The 21,183-nt window shown below is 39.4% G+C and overlaps 1 protein-coding gene across 1 annotated transcript in view; it reads right to left on the bottom strand.

The window, feature by feature from the left end:
- Positions 1-21,183, bottom strand: part of GMDS (GDP-mannose 4,6-dehydratase) — a 423,256-nt gene that overhangs the window by 214,580 nt on the left and 187,493 nt on the right. The window contains exon 7 of the mRNA XM_061449337.1: positions 18,548-18,675. Within this exon, the coding sequence (XP_061305321.1) occupies positions 18,548-18,675 (128 nt within the window). The remainder of the gene's footprint in view (positions 1-18,547; positions 18,676-21,183) is intronic.

The following is a 21,183-nucleotide window of genomic DNA, read 5'->3' as shown; positions in this document are numbered from 1 at the left end:
AAAGGGGTCATTCAATTTAAAAGGGGTGAATTCCATTCAGTTAAATTGACGTATCTCAGTAAGTGGAGTTTTACAAAGAGCATAACACAAGCAGCATGCAATTTAAGTGTATTTTACATTTTTATATTAAAATACACTGAAGTCAGATACATGCACATTTCCATATCTGTCCCTATCAGAGCCTTAGGAATCTTCAGCTAAACGATTTTAGTCTAGATGACTTTCAGGAATTTAATGTAAAACAGGCACTGAGCAAACTCAGTCACTGGGCATGCCATATATATTCATTTTTTTCACCATAAAAAGTGCAAAAGTTCACTCACTGTGTTAGTTTTATCCCACTCTCAATTACTGTTGAACATTTTAACAATTATTTTCTCTGCTGCTGTTAGAAATATACACATGCATGCTTTGTATTTTTTCCAGAGGTGCTCTAGCATAGAGCTTGTCTTGTTTTCCGCCAACATAGATGCTATAAAATCATGCTTGATTCAGTTTACTTCTTTCCTCCCCTCCCCTCCTTTCTTCCCTTTTCTTCAGCCTTATCCTCCTCCATGTTCTTGGGTGGGCAGATTCATGGGGAGACTTGGGTTTTAGTATAGCCACCACCAGGCAGTTTGCTACTCTCTTGAAGCACATCTGGGCTTTATATCAGGCCTTTAATTAATCCTCAGTGAAAGCCAAGCTATGACATTTTGACTGGGCAGGCTCCAGTTTTGGACAGGTCTTGATTTATTGCGACTGAGTCTCAACCTACTTTGATTTATTTCAGCTTTGGGGAGGAGGGCAAGCACTGAACAGAAAAAGCACTGTTGGATGCAGAACATGTGATGCACGTAAAGGACCTCCAGAGTACTGCAGCCCAAATGACAAACAGCTCAGACAATTTGCAATAAAAATAAAATAAAAAAAGCCCAAGTGATGAAAAGATTTTGGTGAAAGAAATCATTTCAAGCAACCACCACCACCACCACCAAAAAAAGCAACAACAAATAATAAAAGGCTTAGTGAACTAGGATCAAACTATTTGGCAGAAAGTGCCAACGAAGGAAGCCCATGCCTTATCTCTAAGTAAACAATAAATCCCTAGTCGCTCATTAGTGTTAATCATGCTTCTCATCTGCATTCAGCTAAATACAGAGAGGCAGGACCAATGCTTTCCTGATGAGTTGCTTTCAAAGAAAAGGATGTTCTGCTATTGTCTGCCAACTTGCCTTGGGTGGATGTCCTTTTGCAGGTCCCCCTCTCTAACCCTAAGGTGCATGGCATGGAACATGCCAAGTCTTCTGGACAGCGGGAACAAAGGCAACCAGAGCCAAACTGTTCATCTAAATAAAGCTACAAACATCACAATAATAGGAGCCACTGAATAACAAATCCAATCTGCTCAAAATGTAAAGTTTCATCGTTTGTGAGAAGGCTTACTCTCTTCCTTAGACCCTTTTCTTGTCCTATTTTAATTCACATTCTGGACAACAGATGACTGGGCACGTTCACTCTGAATACTACTGTATGTGTGTGTACATGCAAAGAAACTCAGCATCTGGAAAATTCCACTGAAAACTAGTAATTTTATTATTTTCCTTTAATATTTTTTGTTAAAAATCCAAATACCTTGATTTCTCCCTCCCTTGAACTTCTTTTTTATCAAATGAAATTCATTTTTTTCTTGTTTCCCCCCTCCCCAACTATAGAAACTAGGGGATTTATGGCCCAACTAAAGAGAAGAGTTAATTTCTAGTAACTGAAAAGCAGAAAATTTTTAATCTAAACAAACTGGCAACTTTTACTTGCTGACACCCATCAGGCTCTGGTTCCTAGCGAACCTCTAACAGAAAGGATGTTTTTGTTAAATACTTGGCACCTGCTGCTATTAAAATTTCAGTAACACCTCAACAGTCCCCATACAAAGCCCTGGGAGGACAAATCTTTGCACTCCTGTTATTCCCTGCAAAACCAGACAGAAGGATCAGCAACCCCTACATGCACATGCAGGCTTGCTCCAAGACAGCTGCAAATATTACAAAGCAGAAAATAACACAAATCAGGTATGAAAATATTACATGGGTCATCTTTAAAAACATTCAATCAAATGATTTAAGACATTAGCAAAAAGATACCTATGTGTTAATTTTTAAATTTCAGGGTAAAATCAGGCAGAAAGGTCTACCATACTTGGGTGATCAAATGCCTGTGCAAATTAAGGTCACATCTAGCTGTGCACTTCGTCACCAAGCAGGTAAGCAGTAGGAAATGACCTCCTAGCTGAGGATGATTAGGGTCTTTTGCTAATTGAGAAGCGACTGCAATGGTGTTCTTACACCATTACAATGTGATCTGTGTCACACTGACTAGTTTTATGATCTGTAAAGAAGATGCATTTATTGTAGCAGTGGTAGGCTGGTAGGCCTGTACGTGCCGGTAGGCTCCTCAGGGAACTTGCGGTTGTCTTGCCCGTAACTGGGTGGAAAGGCTGAGCTGGATTTCTGTGCCCACTACAAGATTACTAATTCTGTGGAAATGCAGGATATTCACATGCCAGTAAATGGGATCCTACAGAGCCAGTCCCTTTTAGTTGCAGGAGGAGAAGTCTAATTGGTGTTAAGGACAATTCTCAAGTCAAACTGTTGTATTAGCACATCCTTTCCTCACCTCTCTGATCTGTAAGAAAACAAATCTTCAACATCTAATGGAAATGTTTACTATTTTCTATGCGTGTTTTCATTTTGTACCCTACTTGAGAATTTCAGGCTCCTTTCACAGGCAGAATCAAGCACAGTGGCAGCTGGTGGCTCACTTTGGCCAAAGAGCAGGTGATGAAGAAGACAGCATTCTCCTATCAACTGGGGGCTTGTTTTGACCCCCATATGAGGATGCAGCATCTCGCCATTAGCTGAGCTCCTCCTGACTATATATTTCTTTTTCTCTGCCAGACAGTGCTCCTTTTCGCTGCTGGTTCTGGGTTGGATTCCAGATGCTAGCTTTCATCCAGAGCATGAACACCACCATTTTATTCTGGTTACAGGCAGTTTTATTTTCTAGGTTTTATCAGCCTTCATGAAATATAAAAGTTTGTGTGATTTTTCCTCCCAAGAAAGTGTAGTAACAGTGTACTAAGATCCAGCAGTATCCTTCAATACAACACAGCCAGAATTTGCAGTAACAAGTTGGTAGGCTGTTTCAGTGAACGACTTTATACAAACCAACATCCCAGTGAAACCCCGGATCTAGGCAAAAAGGATCACTTTAAGATACTACTAATAAAACTAGCTTAGTTAGGAGTCAGCTGTTTTAGAAGCAACTCCAGAACATAAACAACTATTTGAGACATTGTTAAGATTGTGTTTTCAGAATTTGGATTATTTTTACCCCCAGCTTGAAATATATATGACACACTGTATTTAAATTATCAGACTGCTACAAATCAGTGCAGCTAAATGCCTATCATTAGCATGCGATTTCATTACACAGTTTGTTTACAAACCTCGTATGAATAAATTAAACCAAGGGAACTGAGGCTTATTTTTGTTTACCACATAGTGTATTTCAAAAGTAAATGTCAAATGTTCATGATTCTGCTATAATTTAAAACTAGTTTCTGTAATCACTCCAAATGAATGCGATAACAATGATGATTAATTTACTTTTGGGTGGACTTTTTACTAAAATTTGTTTTTTTTGCCAGCTACACTTCTACATATGTGCCTGTTGGTTTTATACTGCCCCTCTTTAGATGTGACCTTATGAAAATCAGCAACAAAAAAGACTTCTTTGAGGAAAGACTAATTTACTTAATTACAAGGAGTGGGCAGTTGTGCACAAATTTCATCATTCTGTCATACTTGAGGCTGAAAACAGGCACAGTAGGCCAGGTGAAAACCCTTTATTATGCTTCCTGTTTATATTGGTAATGCGTTAAATGGAATTTTAATGTCTCCTGAGGTCACTTTTAGAGGCAAATAGGCAAACTGTGGCTGTTCCTATCACAGGTGTATTGAGTAACTCTGTGTGGGCACAGAGCCTCTTTCTCTTGTGCTAGCCTCTGCCTCCCCAAGCAGAAATGTGAGATGCAATGGATAAAGTCAAGTCCCACTGAAATCCATAATCATATTATTAGAACAAGATTCCTCTCCAAACCAATTCCTGAAGTTGGTTTGTAGCATGCTTGGTCCTCAGGTGTGCCTGAAAGGCAGCGAGGAAAAAGCCCTACAGTCTTCTTGGAGCTTGTGCATTTCATGCATGTGCTCTCACCTTCTCTTGCTATCTGGTGATAGCAAGAAACATAACATTTCTAAAATGTTTTCTCAGCACCCATATTTGTAAGACTCTGTCAAAATGCTGTACATTATATGAAGTGTAACATTAGTGTGCTTGGACCACAAGAACTCGTACAGCCTCCAGTGAACACCAGCTGTAAATTGTTACTCACCTGAGTTACTGTGCAAGGAAAAAAAAAAGATTCCCCTCGAGATGAGGCACCAGATATCACAGTTAGCCTGGAAAAGCTCCTTGGAAGGCAAGCTCCTTCATGCTCGATGTTGTCATTCCCGGAAAGCAAAGCACAGTCGGGACCTGCCCCATGTCAGGCTCCTCGTTGCAAACCAGTATAATTTCTGCTACCAGTACTACCCGTCCAGAAAGTTACATTCCTGCACGCCACAGCTATGGTACACAAGTCACTGGAAAAGGTTTATGAGGTATTATGGGCTAAAATAATGTATCAAATAAACAACAAATACATGGAACATGCACAAATAGGAGCAGTGGTGATTACCCAGCTGCAGCCTGAATATGGCACTTAAAATAAAGACTTTTCTTGGCATGGGGGTTCAACAGCAAGGCTGCCAGCAGCCAGGAGATGATAGTGGAGGTACAGCCCAGCAGCAGCTAAACACGTCTTGGGCTTTCCCTTGTTGAGAGACAGAGCTATCATGTCTTAGTCTGTCACATAGCCTAAAGACCATCCTATCTTATGCATCCTGACACCTTCCCAATAACTTGTAGTCTGGAACATGAACGGTTTTAAATCAGCAGTATTTTTAATATATATCTACCTTGGATATCAATAATAATACTAGCAATAAAATGAAAAGGATATACTTAAAATATTTTTCCCTTGTCAATTATTTCCTCTTAAAATGAGTATGATATATTAAAAACCTGATGCTTGTTGAATTTAAAACACCTCAGAGGAAGAGAAAAATTCCCACCAGATATGGAAAAGTAGGGTTTGTCTGGAAATAAATGCAGCATAATAAATTAATGGTGAGGAGGAAAGTATGCCTGTATTGCATAAGTAAAAAATATTGCTTTAGCAACACAAAGCATTACTTTTTCTTGTAAAATAACGCACAGTACAGCAAAATTGTATGATTTGTACCAACTTTTCATTATGTCAAAAGCAACATGTGTGTCTGGTATTATAGCATTAGGCTTGGCTTGATAAACTGTTACTGCATAGAGTAACATCTCACTTGATAGAGGTTAAGGCAGAAACAGGAGTTAATTTTCTAATGCAATTTACTGCTCCTTAAAGAACTCCATAAAATGCACTTGGAAGATATTAAAAAAAAATAATAAATCAAATCCATTTGCAGATCAAGAAATAATAACACACAACTTACACTAGAAATACCAACTTCTAAGAAGTACAAAGCTTGTCATTAAGAACAAATTTAGGGAGTAAGCATATTTCCATTACGGTGCTTGTTTTAATAGAAGCTTTTAATAGAAGCACAAATGTAAGTAAGATGAAGTCAGTTCAACACCTAACACACCCATGGACGCAGCAGTTTAGGCAACGGTTCACAGTAGGGGCTTCTAGCTGGAGGTCACAGTTCTTTGAGGTTTCAAATGGTTGAGTTTACCCTGCTTTCCTCATGCTATTGACCAAAAGAATCAAAGCTGGGCAAAATGTGCCTAGGCTGCACTCAAGACTATAAAAAACCCTGTCCTTGCAGACAGACAACATTCCATAATAATAGTTAGGGATCCCCTGATTTTGCTTCCTCAAATCCAATACCAGATCCTTTAATCCCACTGTACATGGGCCTACTCACTCAAGAAAACACCAAAATCCTTATTTCAGTAGAAGCAATGAAATGGCCAACAAGGTTTCTAGTGCCAGGAGTTGTCCTGTGCATCAGCAAGACATATGGGGACCAACAGCATCTGGGCTCCCCTGCACCAGTCAGCCTCAATCTGCACAAAGGAGGAAGTGTTAGGAGGGCTGGAGAGAACTGCCAGCCCTTATATAAGCTGCAGACACAGGACAATGTCAGGGGCCCAATATTTAATTCATTCTCCTCTTCTATGGCTGCAGGCAAATCCAACCCAGCCACACTGCTAAGCTGACTGGGGACAAGGGCTAAGAAAATGCCAGTGTTGCTCACCTACCTTGTAAGTGTAATGCTCCTCACCCTCCCGAGGAAACAAACAATTGCGCTTGTTGCAGAAATCACATGGATTTTGAAGGGAAGAGAGAGAGAAATCAAGCACATGACAGCAATAAACTTTCTTCAAGTACTTAACCTGGTAACCAAGCCAACTGTCCCCAGGGGAAGCTTAATGTCAGCCAAAGAAGGCTAACTGGAAAGTTCAGCTGCTCTATCTTTGGCCCATTAATGCTGATTGTTAGGTCAAGGCTTCATCCCAAAACACCTACAGCTAAAATTCAAGTATTTCTGCTAAAACTAAAAGTGGCATATTAAGTGCACCCTGTGGGTTTAGGGAATGTTTCCCACTCAGACAAACAAAAAAATGGTATTTTTTTCTCCATACCTAGATCAGGAAAGCACAGTCACTCAGCTGATAACTGGTCTTAATAATACACAGAAAATTAACAGCTAGAGTACAACAAAAGTGAGCCCTGACATTTTAATTTATGCTATGAAATATTTCTTCTTTCAGTGGAATGACCTGAAATTGTCGGAGGGCTAAAAACTTTGGCTCTGGGAATGCACTGCCCATGATGTTTTACTGGCTTCATTTCAAATTAAAACAATTACTGTATAATGAGGATGTTACCACACAGACATAACAACACCATTAACTATTTTTGACTTCCAGTGTAAATTGAACCATTATGGATGGGGTTTTAAAAATGTCCTCATTAAATTTTAATGATCTGTTTTAAGGGATTTTTCCCCCTTATTAAAATTAAAACCTACTACGCTATACAGCTTTCTCAGAATGTGGTGCATTACTTTAGGATTCAAATAAATCTGTAAATCATAGATTAGTTAATAAAGAGAAACTATCTGGGTTATTACAGGTGGGGCTGGTAACAGTACCTGTTATTAATGTTGCCTAGCATTTACCAATAAAAGACGCTTCTTCCTGTTCTTTAAAATGCTGCCAAGTTCAATTTGACTGGATAAAAAAATTCTGAATTCAAAGGTAGACACACCTGGTTGTGGGGTTTTGGTTTTGTTGGGGTTTATTTGTTTGGGGGTTTCTTTTCCTTCTCTTTTTTATCCCCCCCCCAACTCATGACAGGAAAAAGAGCAAGGTCCTGGGTTCAGCAGTAGCAGTCATTTTTCTCCTTGGTAGCTGGTGCAGTGCTGTGTTTTGACTTTTGGCCTGGGAACAGAGCTGATAACAACGTTTTGGTCTGGCCAAGGACTTTGTGAGCCTCATGCTCTGCCAGGGAGGAGGGGAAGCTGGGAGGAAGCAGAGACAGGACACCTGACCCAAACTGACCAAAGAGCTATTCCATACCACGGCACGTCATGCCCAGGATGTAACTGGGAGTTAGCCGGAAGGGCTGGGAGAATGCGGTATTGGAGAAGGTATTGGTCAGAGCTTGGTCGGGGGGGGGGGGGGGGGGGGGGGGGAGTTATTGGTCGGCTGGTGGTGAGATGTTGTATTCTCTTCCCCTGTTATTTCCTTTATCATTATTATTATTGGTGGTAGCAGTAGTGATTTGTGTTATACCTTAGTTACTAAACTGTTCTTATCTCAACCCGTGGGAGTTGCATTCTTTTCGATTCTCCTCTCCGTCCCTCCAAGAGTAGGGGGAGGGAAAGAAGGGGGGGAGTGAGTGAACGAGTTGCCTGACTGGGTTTAAACCACGACAGTTCTTTTTGAAGAGCATGGCATTGAGTGGGTATATCACATCCCCTACCATGCACCAGCCTCAGGGAAAACCTCTTGAAGTCAGTCGTGGGCAAATGGTAGGGCTGTGTTTCCACCCCTGGGGCAGTAGATTCCAAGTAAACTGGACACCCCTCCAAGTAAAAGCAAACTGTGGCCTGCACTCTGCTGCCAAAGGAGTTGAGAAAAATGCATTGGCAATATCAGTCGTGGCATACCACTTGGCTGCCTTTGACTCTAGTTCATACTGAAGTTCTAGCATGTCCGGTACGGCAGCACTCAGTGGTAGTGTGACTTCATTCAGGCCACGATAGTCTACGGTTAGGGTCTCCTCTACACATCATGCAACTGATGCTACATGGAGTAAATGGGCTGCACTAATTACACAATGAACTCGAATAGGAAATCTCATTTGTCCAGGCATTCTAGAATTCATCATGGACTGGCCAGAGGGCAAAGATTTTGGAATTTCACTACCGAACAACTGCAAAATCCAGAAGAATTAGTAAAACACTTAAATGAGGTGTGTGGTCATTCTGGCCATACCAGAGATGGTCAAATCATGGCAACGTGCTGGGGCTTGGCCTATGCTTACAGGGCCTTGTTCAAAACTATCCAGCACCTTCAAAAGGAAAAGAATGTCGGCGGATCTGAGGGCAAAGCAACAGTCGCTACTCAAACCACAGTGATAATCATTGCAGCCAAACCAGAGGACCAATTCGTACCAATATTGGCTGCCCCTGTATGCAAGAGAACAAGCAAAAAAGAGGCAAGAAGTGTGAAACGTGCTGCAATTAAACAAGCCAAGCGGTTAAAGCCTCTTTGGTATGGAGGACGATGGTTGAAGTATAAATATGGGGAAGCCTGGCAGATTGACTATATCACACTGCCACCAACCCGCCAAGGCAAGCGCCATGTGCTTACCATGGTGGAAGCAACCACTGGGTGGCTGGAAACATACGCTGTGCCCCATGCCACTGCCCGGAACACTATCCTGGGCCTTGAGAAACAGATTTTGTGGCGACACGGCACCTCAGAGAGAACTGAGTCAGACAATGGGACTCATTTCCGGAATAACCTTATAGATATTTGGGCCAAAGAGCATGGGACTCTTAATCCCAGGGTCGTGGGTTCGAGCCCCACGTTGGGCGCCAAAAAGAACTGTCGTGGTTTAAACCCAGTCAGGCAACTTGTTCACTCACTCTCCCCCTTCTTTCCCTCCCCTTACTCCTGGAGGGACGGAGAGGAGAATTGAAAAGAATGCAACTCCCACGGGTTGAGATAAGAACAGTTTAGTAACTAAGGTATAACACAAATCACTACTGCTACCACCAGTGATAACAATGATAAAGGAAATAACAGGGGAAGAGAATACAACACCTCACCACCAGCCAACCAATAACTCGCCCCCCCCCCCAGCCTGACCAAGCTCTGACCAATACCTCCTCCAACCCCGCAGTCTACCCGCCCTTCCGGCTCACTCCCAGTTACATCCTGGCATGACGTGCTGTGGTATGGAATACCTCTTTGGCTAGCTTGGGTCAGGTGTCCTGTCTCTGCTTCCTCCCAGCTTCCCCCCTTCCCTGGCAGGGCATGAGGCTCACAGAGTCCTTGGCCAGACCAAAACATTGTTGTTATCAGCTCTGTTCCCAGGCCAAAAGTCAAAACACAGCACTGCACCAGCTACCAAGAAGGAGAAAAATGACTGCTACTGCTGAACCCAGGACAGAAAGGAAAAAAATTAACTAATTGAAGTGACTCAGCTGATTAAAACATATGTTTACTTTGTGTTAACTTCCCCTTAAACCTCAAACTTTTTTTTCCATAAACTCAGGGTTTCCTTGTTGTGCAGTAAGTGCAATTTGAAATTTTGCATATAGAGGGCTAAAGAATGTTTATGAGGTTTCCATCAAATTTGCCCCAAACTTGCACAATTCATAAACTTTGTGTGGACTAAATTGGAAAAAAAAAAAAAATATTGTGGTTACATATGTTCGAGAGGCTTGTGGAATCTTTGCTGCTAAATCTGGTGACGATTCACTTTATGGTGAACACACTCCATCCCATGATGAGGCAGTGGTTGCCCTCCAGGCACAGCTGCAGCCTGCAGCAGGACGTCTGGTGTACTTGCCCCCTGGCAATCCCATCTACCCCATGAGATTCACCTCTTTCCCACAGTCTCATCTGAAGTTGTCATAAGGTAAAACCACCATGAGACCGACTGGAAGGTGGAACAGACCTTTTTTAAAAAAGTCTGTTTTTTTCACCCTGTATGGGGTCACAGTGGTGTTACATTGCCACCTGCTAATGAGTAAACACTGTATTGCAGCATGCACTGGCGTAGACTGCAATAATGGTATACATATTGCATTATATCGTCTTTCTGCTGGCATCCAATCTTGTCTCAAGCTCCTATACATGGACTGTCATCATTATACTTGTTTTTCCATACATTGCCAGACAGAGCAGAAAAATAAAATCATAGGAACATAGCATGCATATAAAGTTACTTTTGTAAAGTGCCTTAATTTGCTAGTCTACAAGAAGAAAGTGCTGCAAAAGCAGAATTTGTCAGAAGGACTCTTGTATTATTTGAAGAGATACTGCATTCAAGCTACAATGGCATAATAGGTCAATCTCAGAAATACGACAACAATACATAATTTATCAATCTGGAAACCTTATACTTGAAAGAAGCCTTAGTCTAACCTTTCCATCATTCCAATTGAATTGTAAGACCACCGCTGTAACAAGACCACTTAGAAAACCACCGGGGTGGCCTTGATAATAATACACATATCATTGTTGAGGCACAGGAAACTAAACCAGATGGTTTTGCCGAGAGAAGCAGTTTTTTGGCTTTGTAAAGCCTAAAAACACTAATAGGTCAAACATGAAAGTGGTGAAAAAGAAAGCTAAAGGAAAATTTATGTAAATAAGAAAAAACCTTTTTACAGTTATATTCCCTCATATAAAAATGGCTACAAAAAATAAACAGGGGGAAATGGTGCTGTAGTTCTGAAATAGATCAGGATAGTTTTCCTGAAAGGAAAAGGTCTAGCAGCAGCCCTTACAGTAGGTACTGCTGCTGGAAATCAATACCATATGATGTGCATTAGAAGGAACACCTACATATTGTAATTAAACTCCTTTCTTTCCTCATTTTTATGTTTTAAGTATGGAGACCATTCATGTCCATTGTAATAAACTACTTTCTTGTTCAATCTTTTACTAGCACTCATACCAAACTGAAAGAGAAAACAACACATGCATGCACCTCTTAAAAAAATGTGAAATTGAAAACAATTTCAAAAAAATCATCCGTGCATAAACAGAAACATACATACGTTCAAATTAACATAGAAACACACATATACACATGGTATGTGTGCACAGGCAAACGTGTATAACGCATGTTTGAATTTTCTCACTTATACTGTAGCTATTTAGAATCACATTATTTACGGACTTCAGTATTTCAAACACCATGAATGAATTGTTTTGTTTTGTTTTTCTTTAATGCAGACATCATCTTTGTGAGTAGAATTAAGATGATAGTATGTCACTCTGCTGGGAATTGCAACTATTTGTAATAGTCAAGAAGTCTAAACTACACACACTGAAATAAAAGTATTATAAAGCCATTTATTGTGTGTGCAGCCTTATTTACCAAAATGTAAGCTTTTATTTGGCATGAAAAAGTAAAACTTTTACTTTCACAGTTGTTCAAAACCATGTTCTCTCTTCATAAGTTAAGGTTTGCCCGTAGTTTCAAAATCTGAAAGACGGTATTTGAGAATTATACCTACTTTTTGCTGGCATCAAGTCATGCTCTAACTGAAATAAAACATAATTATTTAAATATCAACTTGTTCTCTGCTTGCATGGGACAATGGAGAAGAAATGCTTCACCATATGCTTATTGTTTGTGACAGTTCATTTTGGTACTGCACAGAAATAATCTTCAAGAAAATGTTCAAAATCTTCAATCCAACGTTCTTAACTAGAACCAGACAGTTAAAAGAGTGGTTTCTGAAGCAAGAAGTCAAGTGGGACTACAGGTGCCTTACTGAGCCCAGTGTTCTTGATGGAGTCTACCTGGACAGCAATAAAGAGCAAGAAATGACAGTGGGGTCACAGGATCCTATTTTAAGCCTGCATGAGAGACAGAGACATGCCAGGGAGACACCTGTTTTGTGGCCTGTGATGCCTTCTACCACCTCATATCAAGCCTTGAACTCTTTTGTAGGTTAGAACATTTCAGCTGGGGTGCAAAGTGTGTGAAGAATTTACTGGAATAACATCATCCTGAGTCAACTCTGGCAGTCCACTTATCTATGTCTTTCCCCTATAGACTCAACTAGAAGGAAGAAAATAATCTTTACTTCTTCCTGGACCTGCTGTTCCAGCACTCTTGTGGCACTCTATTGCAAATGCCAGTGCCTGTGGGTCAGTACTGGGTCTAATTCACAGAACAATTCAGCATCTTTCATTTGAATCTAGTTACTTGCTCTGTGGCCACTAACATTTGCTGTAATGTATCCTGAGAACTGGATCATTATTTGCATAGACGACTGAACATACTACCATGGTCAAATGCAACATCCTTTATCCTGGACACATCATACCTCACATGTCCTAAATATTTACATGAGGAAATCAAAGAATATTCTGCTATTGGTAAGCCTGTACTTTCTTTGGGAAGATGTTGCTTTCTCAAAAAGCAATTCAGCATGAGGCTTAGTTCTATATCTTATAAAAAGGACAACAGATTTTTAAACTATTAGAAAGAAACTAAGGTGGAATTGTCATTGTCTCTGACACAGGTTCTTCTAGACCTAGGGTTTTGTGAATGTTCAGAAGCTGTTCTAAAGGAGCACAGTCCATCAAACTTTTCTCCTAAAGGTTCATACAAGCCCTGCTGCTCTCACAGTTACTTCTCCTAGATGGCAGCAATAAGATAATCAGTTCAGTGAATTATCACGTGAATCAGAGTAGATTTGATATAAGTTTATGATTGATTTGCCTTAATAGAGTCATTTATTTTCCCAGCTCAAGCAAGCTGATGGAATGGAAAAGTTCTCATTTGGAAATACACAAAATACACTTGAGTACCTGGATGGCTCAAAAATCTTTACAGGCATACTCAAAGAAGTCCAGCATTGAGGATTTAAAATTATATCTTAATTTTTATTAGAAGTAATTAACATCAAGTATAGAAACTAAGCAGTAAGAAGAGAAAAACGTTTTTCACTTCAGCCCACAACAAAAGGTAATCGTTATTTAAAAGCATGCCTTTAGGTTCACAAGCCAATTTCATAATTATATGAAGTACTGGTAGTTACAAAGACAGATGTAACTGACTTTGCTTTTATAACCAACAATCCTCAGCAAAGGAAAACTTTCACAAGGAACTATTCCGCTGCACTGATAAAAAGATGTGTCAGAAAAAACTTCATGTCTTATCAGACTAAGGTAAAACTTACCTCAAAAGACAACATATCCTCAACAATCCAGGAAAACAAGAAATGGAACTAGAAGTGCCTTGGCCAACAATCTTGATGGCTGAATCAATTTCTTATGCACAAGAGGAAAGTAAAAGTTTAAATAATGCTGTTTGGCAAGAGTTTTGATATTTAAACATGCACACAAACATATGACAAGGGATTTCCCACAACAGAAATGGTAGCAGCTGTCTCTAAGGGTGAGTCTCTACCTATTAGAGTGGTGAAGAGAAAAATCATTAATAAAAGACGCACTGATGATGAGTGGACATTAAAATGCAGACTGCATCACTATAGGTTAGATTTTACTATCTCAAGTTCAACAACCGCAAAAGGATTAAAGACAATAAAAACTGACTGCGCATTTTTGTTGTGTATTTTAATTACAAAGTAAAGTACATGCCATCATCAGAAGCAATTAGAAAACAAAAACAAACCTAAGATGGAAAGTCCTTCTTGAAGCAGTTTCTTAATGTACTTGGTTGGACTGTACAATAACTTACTATATTACTTATTTATAAGCTGTTCTTTTTAGCTTTTTTTTTTAACGTTATTTAAATACAAATTAATGGAAGCTGATTGCCATACATTTAGAATATCAAATGGTCCCTGATTTCACCATGAATTTCAGTACATACTTAATTTTCAGCATTTGTCTAGACCTGTAATTAATAGGAATCAATTATGACCCAATTGTGAAGCCTCTGCAATTATTCCCAGAAATACTGCTGGATTTCTATTGAAGGCAAAAGAAAATACTTCTGATCTGCACAAATACTTAAAGACTACAGTAAAAACTGTTACCTTTGACTTGGTTTTTTACTTTTGTAAGATACACTTTGACAGGTTTTTCCACAGCATTCATCAGTACAGTATTTCTGCTCTCTGCACAACACTGAGGTGTGTGCAGTCCAACTGCAGAAGGCAACCTAAGCAGCAGCATGTGATAAAGAGGAAAGCAAAGGAAGAAAAAGCTGCAGCTGTTGAAGTCTAATATGAACTTGTTCTTTTCCCAGAGCCACTTTGCAACATGACCATGTTTCTATTTGTTGGCTTTCCCTTTACATCTTTACACGTAAATGTGTCTACTATGTCCCCAAGAAGGACCAAGAGGTTTCTGATGCAGATATTAAGACTGCTGTGAGACAGGTTAGTTTTACCCTACTGATGATGTGTTGTTGCAATAGTAATCCTGCTCAGTACGAGAGGACCCGCAGGCTCAGACCCCTGGTGCGTGCGCTTGGCTGAGGAGCCACTGGCGCGAGGCGACCATCTGTGGGCTTTTGACTGAACGTTTCTAAGAATCCCGCCTAGACGCTTGATGTTGTGCTATTGCGTCATCGGTCGCTTCAGAATGCATGCATAAAGCTATTCCTGAATCTTCGTTAGCGAAGCCAGGCCTTCCTCATAGGAGAAGGAAAACTCCTATCTGATGGAGCTTGTCTAGCCTTGTATGGTCTTCCATCAAAGCGAAGGACACTCTTACAGAACCTACGACCTGTGGACTTTGCTGTCACTGTCCCAGCTAACTCGGCTGTGGCAGTTAAACCTCAGGTGTAAATGGTGGGGCCAGGTTTGCACAAGCTGCGCTTTACCTAAAAAATCCACTGCTCAGGCTGGAAGGGCTCACTCTCACTTGTCTGTATGGACGAGCAAGGGTCAAAACGATAGGTGACAAGGTGCATGGGAAGCTGCAGATAAAACCTTGCATGTGGGTGGACCAGCGCATGGGTAGCTCGAGATCACTCAGGAGATGACAGTCCTGGTCGGACACTTCCTGATTGCCTAAGCACCCTTTTTTCCAACCAGATTTGCATATCCCACATGCCCTTGGTCATCGTGCTTGTAGTAAGCATGGTTAAAAGCCCTTCCCAAATCTTCACTCGCGAAGCCAAGCCATCAATCATACACCTTCATGACTTCATTTACAGTACTTAGCATCTAGGAAATTAAAAAAAACAACCAACCAACCTGTGGTTGATGTGTTTTTTTTAATGGACCAGGTCAAATGTTTCTGAGTATCTATATTTATTTGAATTAAGACTCTTGGGTGAGTGTCTGAGGAAATTTGCATGATGCCTCATGTTTTATAAATGACATAGAAATGAGTCAGACTGTTAAAGCTTGCTATTGTACTAATACTTGAAAATACCTATCAGATAGTTTACTAGAACTTTCTGCAACAAATAAAAGGTATGATTTACCCTCACAGGGCACACAGAAGATTCATATATCAATAGCATCGATGCATTATTTTTCCACTTCCAACTCAGCAGCATTGATCGTCATCTCTAATCGTCTTCCCATGAGACTTGTGCTCAACCACAGTAGGGTAAAACTGGAGAAAGGGGGAGTGAGAGGCAGCAGCAATTTCTGCAAAAATGCTAAGAGCTACTTATTTCAGGATGAACTAATAATCCCTCCCTCCCATTTTTGATGCCTACTTACTTATTTCTATTTTGTTGTCTTCAAACACTGAAAGGAAACATTCCTAGCAAGTTAAGACTTCCTAGTCTTCATTCACTAGCACAACGCCACTGTTCCTGCAGGTGGCAGTTCAAGTACCAACTCAAAAACCTAACTGAACACATATTCCAACTATTCTCCTCTGCTACAAATCTATGTTTAAACATGATGTATACTGCGATCATAAAGGTCCTGACTTCGCTTGTGCTTTGTAACCACTATATGTTCTCTACTCCAATACATACAGGATATAGTCTTTCCACAAAGTCAATGGGAGTTTGGTCATCAACTTTCATGAGATCAGGAATTGACCCATAATGTTTTATAAAACAACAAAAAGGAATGTATTTATGGTTTTATTATTATCCCTAATAAGGAAACAAGGAGAAAGAAAACACAGTACGTGGTCTAGTCTACATGCACATGTGTTACTTGTATTAATATCAATGGGATTTAAAAGTGCATATGGAGAGGATAAGCTATATCCCTATGTGTTCAGCCATATCCTTAAGGAAGCTCCCCAAATGCTTGTAAATATGATCATGCTTTCTAACATACTATGTATTTATTTGAACAATGTTAAATCTCTAAGCCCTACTTTCCAGTCCATTAAAGCCTCAAATAATTGTTTATTTCCAGCTTAAAGTTACTCTCTTTTTTCCCCATTAAAATGCTGCCTGTAACCACATTTCCACAATATTCAGGGAATTAGAGAATTGATAATAACTTTCCCATTATCCGAAGGGGTACCTCTCCGGGAAGAGAAATACTCAAGATGAACTATATTTTAGCAAGCAATTCTTTCCAGAAGATTTTGGTACAGGCCCAAATTGTGTAGCTGAAAGGTCTGGAATGCTACTTACACAACAAACATGTGTTTGTGCTGTAGACCTTGGACGACTGAATTCCTTCTGGAGGCCAAAGGCCTTGAAAGCTAGTCATTCTTCTGCATAGACTTGTTCTCATTTCCTTTTTGCTTTTAAAGGTTTGAACACAGGACAAGGGCCTGATCCACTAGGCACAAGAGGGTTATTCTGGATTACCCTTACAGAAGAAGACATCAGAATTCATCCCATGATTTATGATCTGGTGCAAGTTGTCTTGGAATGAGATAGCCAAAGCATTTAGGGAATATCCAACGCCTGCTAGCAAATTGCGCTCACTATCTTCCTGCAACCAATCAGTTTATTTGGCTTATCTTTTACTTCCTTTCAGTTGAGACTTGGTAACTGCCTTTATGAATCCTCTTGACTATAGTTTTATCCATTAAAAAGATGATTTGGATAGTTTACTGCATTAAATGCTTCGACCAATGTTGTAGCCACAAATATAAACCAATATTCATGCAGGCATAGTCATGACATTCATGGTGCCCATATCACACTACATACAAATACAGCACAGAACCAAAAGCCAACTTTATTGTAACCAGCTGCCAAAACTCACCTTCTTCACTAACTTGATGGAACTCTTTTAATGCCAAGGCAATATGGCTGTTTTCCCTATTTTAATATAAGCCAGAGCAAAAGTTTACATTCTGGTATTACAGTTTTGTTTTCTTGCTGTTTCTTTTTGACTGTAAACAACATTTGAAAGCTCAGCTTTTATTTTACCTTTTAAATCTCAATTTACAATAAAAATTCCAAATGGGACTTTTCCTAATGAAATACTTGCTTTGTGATACAGAAAAACAAAACAAGCAGTCATCATCTTTTTAAACTACATCAATGAATGGTGAAGCCAAATCCGGTTTCCCAGCAAGGAATTATTAAAAGACAGAAATAGTCCAATGACCACAGGAAATCTTTAAGCATCAAAATGGGGACAAAAGTCTCCTGGGGAAAAGACAATATTTCCTACATGGTCATTCATGTCTCCTTGTAATACAATACAGGGGTATTGTTTATTTGTCTGCTTAAGTAGATGCATAGAATAAAATTAGAAACAAATCCTGAGTACAAAAACATTTCAAACACTAGATGCAGGCACATGTGTTGCAGTACCTGCTGTCACAACTATGTTGTGATGCTTCTTTGTAATATATAACCAGCTAGACCTTTGACCATTAATATACACATCATTCTTGCCTTGTTATAATAAAGGCCACCAACCTCCAGCAGGATCTTTGACTTCAGGTCATACTGCAACTTGCTGCAATCTTAACACTGGTCATAAAATTTGTCAAAACAATAGAAGAAAAACTCTAAAATAGATACACTTTATTAGTCAGCCACCTCCCCCAAGGAATTCAGTCAAGGAATGTAGACCCAAAGATTTATTTTTCTGTTCAGGTCATGCCTGGGGTAGACTGCTGTGTTGCTAAATTCTCTAGTTTGAAATCAAGAGCAAGAAAACTTAACAGGTCTCAATAAGCAAAACCATGTTGAGATAGCCCTCTGTGGACCATGACCTGAAGTTACAGCAACAAGCATTATCCCCACCACAAAGATGGCTCAGAAAAAGGCACATGGTCCACAGCTTACCTCAACGTAGTCCCTGGCATGGCCCCAGTCTCTCTTGGCATCCAGATTGCCCAGGCTGAAACAATCCAGCTGTCCAAGGTGAATTTTTGCTACCGATCGGCTAATTTTTCGAGTAACAAAGTTAGCTCCTGAAATAGAAATAAAAGGTAGTATCAGCATAGTCACAATGGCAGATAACCAGACAGAAAAAATGCCTTGTACGTACCAGCATATGGTACTTTCAGTCTTCATTCACAATTCTTACACCACCTAGACCCATGCCATCTTTTATCATTTGAGTAGGCTAAGAAGCTTCCAGTGCAAGTGTCACATTAGCTGCATTTTCACAGCAAACATCTTTCTTTGTGGGACTTCTTAAGCGTTCCTAATTTGCTGCCTCAGTATTCAGTCCAGGCATAAAGCCAAAGAAAATCATTTGGAATGTCAGTTCTTAAACACAAAATGCAAAAGGTTACATAAAGAAGACAGGCATCTTAGATCTTAGACCACCCTCAAGTTTTTTGTTGCTAATTCTTTTTTGTTTTCTTTTTTTTTTTTTAGGTAGTCACGTATCAAAATAAATAACTTTATTAATAAAAAAAATTGAGACTATATATTCTCCAAAGGACTGTAATGGTTAAATGCATTTCACTTTTTAGTTAGTTGGGATTCTTCATCCCCCAGGTTCAGTGAGATCATGAAAATGTAATTTCAACTTCATCAGTTGAAGGCCGCACATTATTTTACCGTATTTCTGTATTTTGTTCATTGTATTGCTGTAGCAATTTTGTGCACCCATTTCTTCTCCCTGGAGAGTTGCTTTAAATAATGCTAGTTTCGAGTTATTTTCATATCTTGATTTTTAGATTATGATGGCTGTGATTCTAAAATATGCTCAACAGTCTCCTCAAAAGCAGAGGGATTTGAATTTAGACCATGATTCCAGGCTAAACAAGCCCAATGGCATTCGCCCACTAATGGGCCAGAAAAATTAAAATTTCATGCCTTTTAAACAGCTAAAAAAATAAAGAAATTATTGACTGGTAGCAGATGAGACCTCATCCAAATGGAAAGCAGGACAGTCAGTGAAAAAAACTGCACTTGTAAAATGCTCTTAGAAAGTTTCAAAAGTCTTAAGTAGTGCAGCTTGTAAATTCAATGCATGTATGTAGTCTTTTCATTATGGAACCCTGCTTTTGGGATATGCATCTAATTTTTCTCAGTTTCCTGTCAAATTAATGATAAGCTGCGGAAAAATTATTAAATAATATGAAGTGTCTTTTTTTTAGAGTACTATTTTCCCCTGTGAAGTCAAGAGCAGCACAGCATCTTTTAGTGTCGTCTGACTCTGCCAAAAGTAAAAAAACCCCAAACAACCAACAGATTTCACCTATAAGAACCATGCGGAATGAAGCAATGAAATAATTCAGACCTTACCACAGGATTAAGATACAATTTTAACTTTCTGTCTACTGCTGAACTAATTGAAATTCCAGTTATTAGCCATTTAAAATATATCCATAGTATGCACTTGTTTTTTAAAGGATGAAAATCATGATTTCTGTATTTCCTGAAAGAGTGTAGATATGTAAAGGAAGCTTACAAAACAGTGTGGTCTGCAAAATTTCAGAAACAAAATATATTGAGGAATCTTTTTTTTTATAGCAATATTCCTCAAAAATTGAATAAATGAGTCTGCAGGATGAAAGCCCAAGCTCTTCTTTCAGACTGCACCCTCCATACTCAACAGGAGAGTTATGATTATTCCGAAGATAAACCAGCACAAACCACAGGACTGACACTGTGACTCTGCTTTTGCAATTTCTGAAAGCAAAGTACTGTGGTTCCCCTGTTCCTGTCTGGATGGGGTTGCAGAGGGAGTAGAGCTCTGGCTTAACAGAAACCAGTGACAGAGTGTCTTTGGCTTAGTCAGACTGGCACTTCTCCAAAGTTTGTTTTCATTTATTGTATTATGGAATACAATGCTTTGAGTTCTTTATACAGATTAGTGATAATTAATTAAAAATAGAGTAAAACTATTACAGAAACTTATTAGGAATAGCTCTGAAACTTCCTAACCTTCTGCACACAAATAATTTCAGTTAGCATTATTATGCAGCAAATAATAGTTGAAGGAGAAGCTTTGTTTTCTAGGATAAGGTATACGGCTTTATGTTCCACACTGCAACTGATAATAAGCAAAACTGTCCACTTTCAACACTACATTCACATTTGCATTAAAAGCAGTGAGAGTTCTGGCCATCCTCTGCAGTTTTACTGTCAACCTTCATGATGAATGAACATCACCTTTCATTTTGGAGTAACCATTTTCTTAGCATAAAAAGAAGAAAAAGCTATTAGGTTCTGTGTGTGTGAGAGAGAGAACATTTATGCTATCCACTTAACTTGAAATGTATGAAAGATACTACACAAGAAAAAGCAGATTTGTCTAGCACAACACAGCATATTTGCATAACTGTCATCTTCTTGCAGAGTCACTGATAACTGGAAAGAAATGACCTTCAAAGATCTACTCCAAGCAAAATCCAAATACTCCTCAAAAGCATGAATTGAAGAATTAAGAGAGCATAACAGCGAAAACCAAAAACCTTTATTTTCCAGAAATATTCCACTAAGGGTTCAACAACATTATACCA

Source organism: Pezoporus flaviventris, unplaced genomic scaffold (genome assembly GCF_033815535.1).
Source record: "Pezoporus flaviventris isolate CSIRO_AGI_PZ_B2104156 unplaced genomic scaffold, CSIRO_AGI_Pfla_v1 ptg000007l, whole genome shotgun sequence".
In the NCBI taxonomy this organism is placed as follows: domain Eukaryota; kingdom Metazoa; phylum Chordata; class Aves; order Psittaciformes; family Psittacidae; genus Pezoporus; species Pezoporus flaviventris.
Note: the sequence above shows the minus strand (reverse complement) of the source record. Positions and strands in the feature narration are given on the sequence as shown.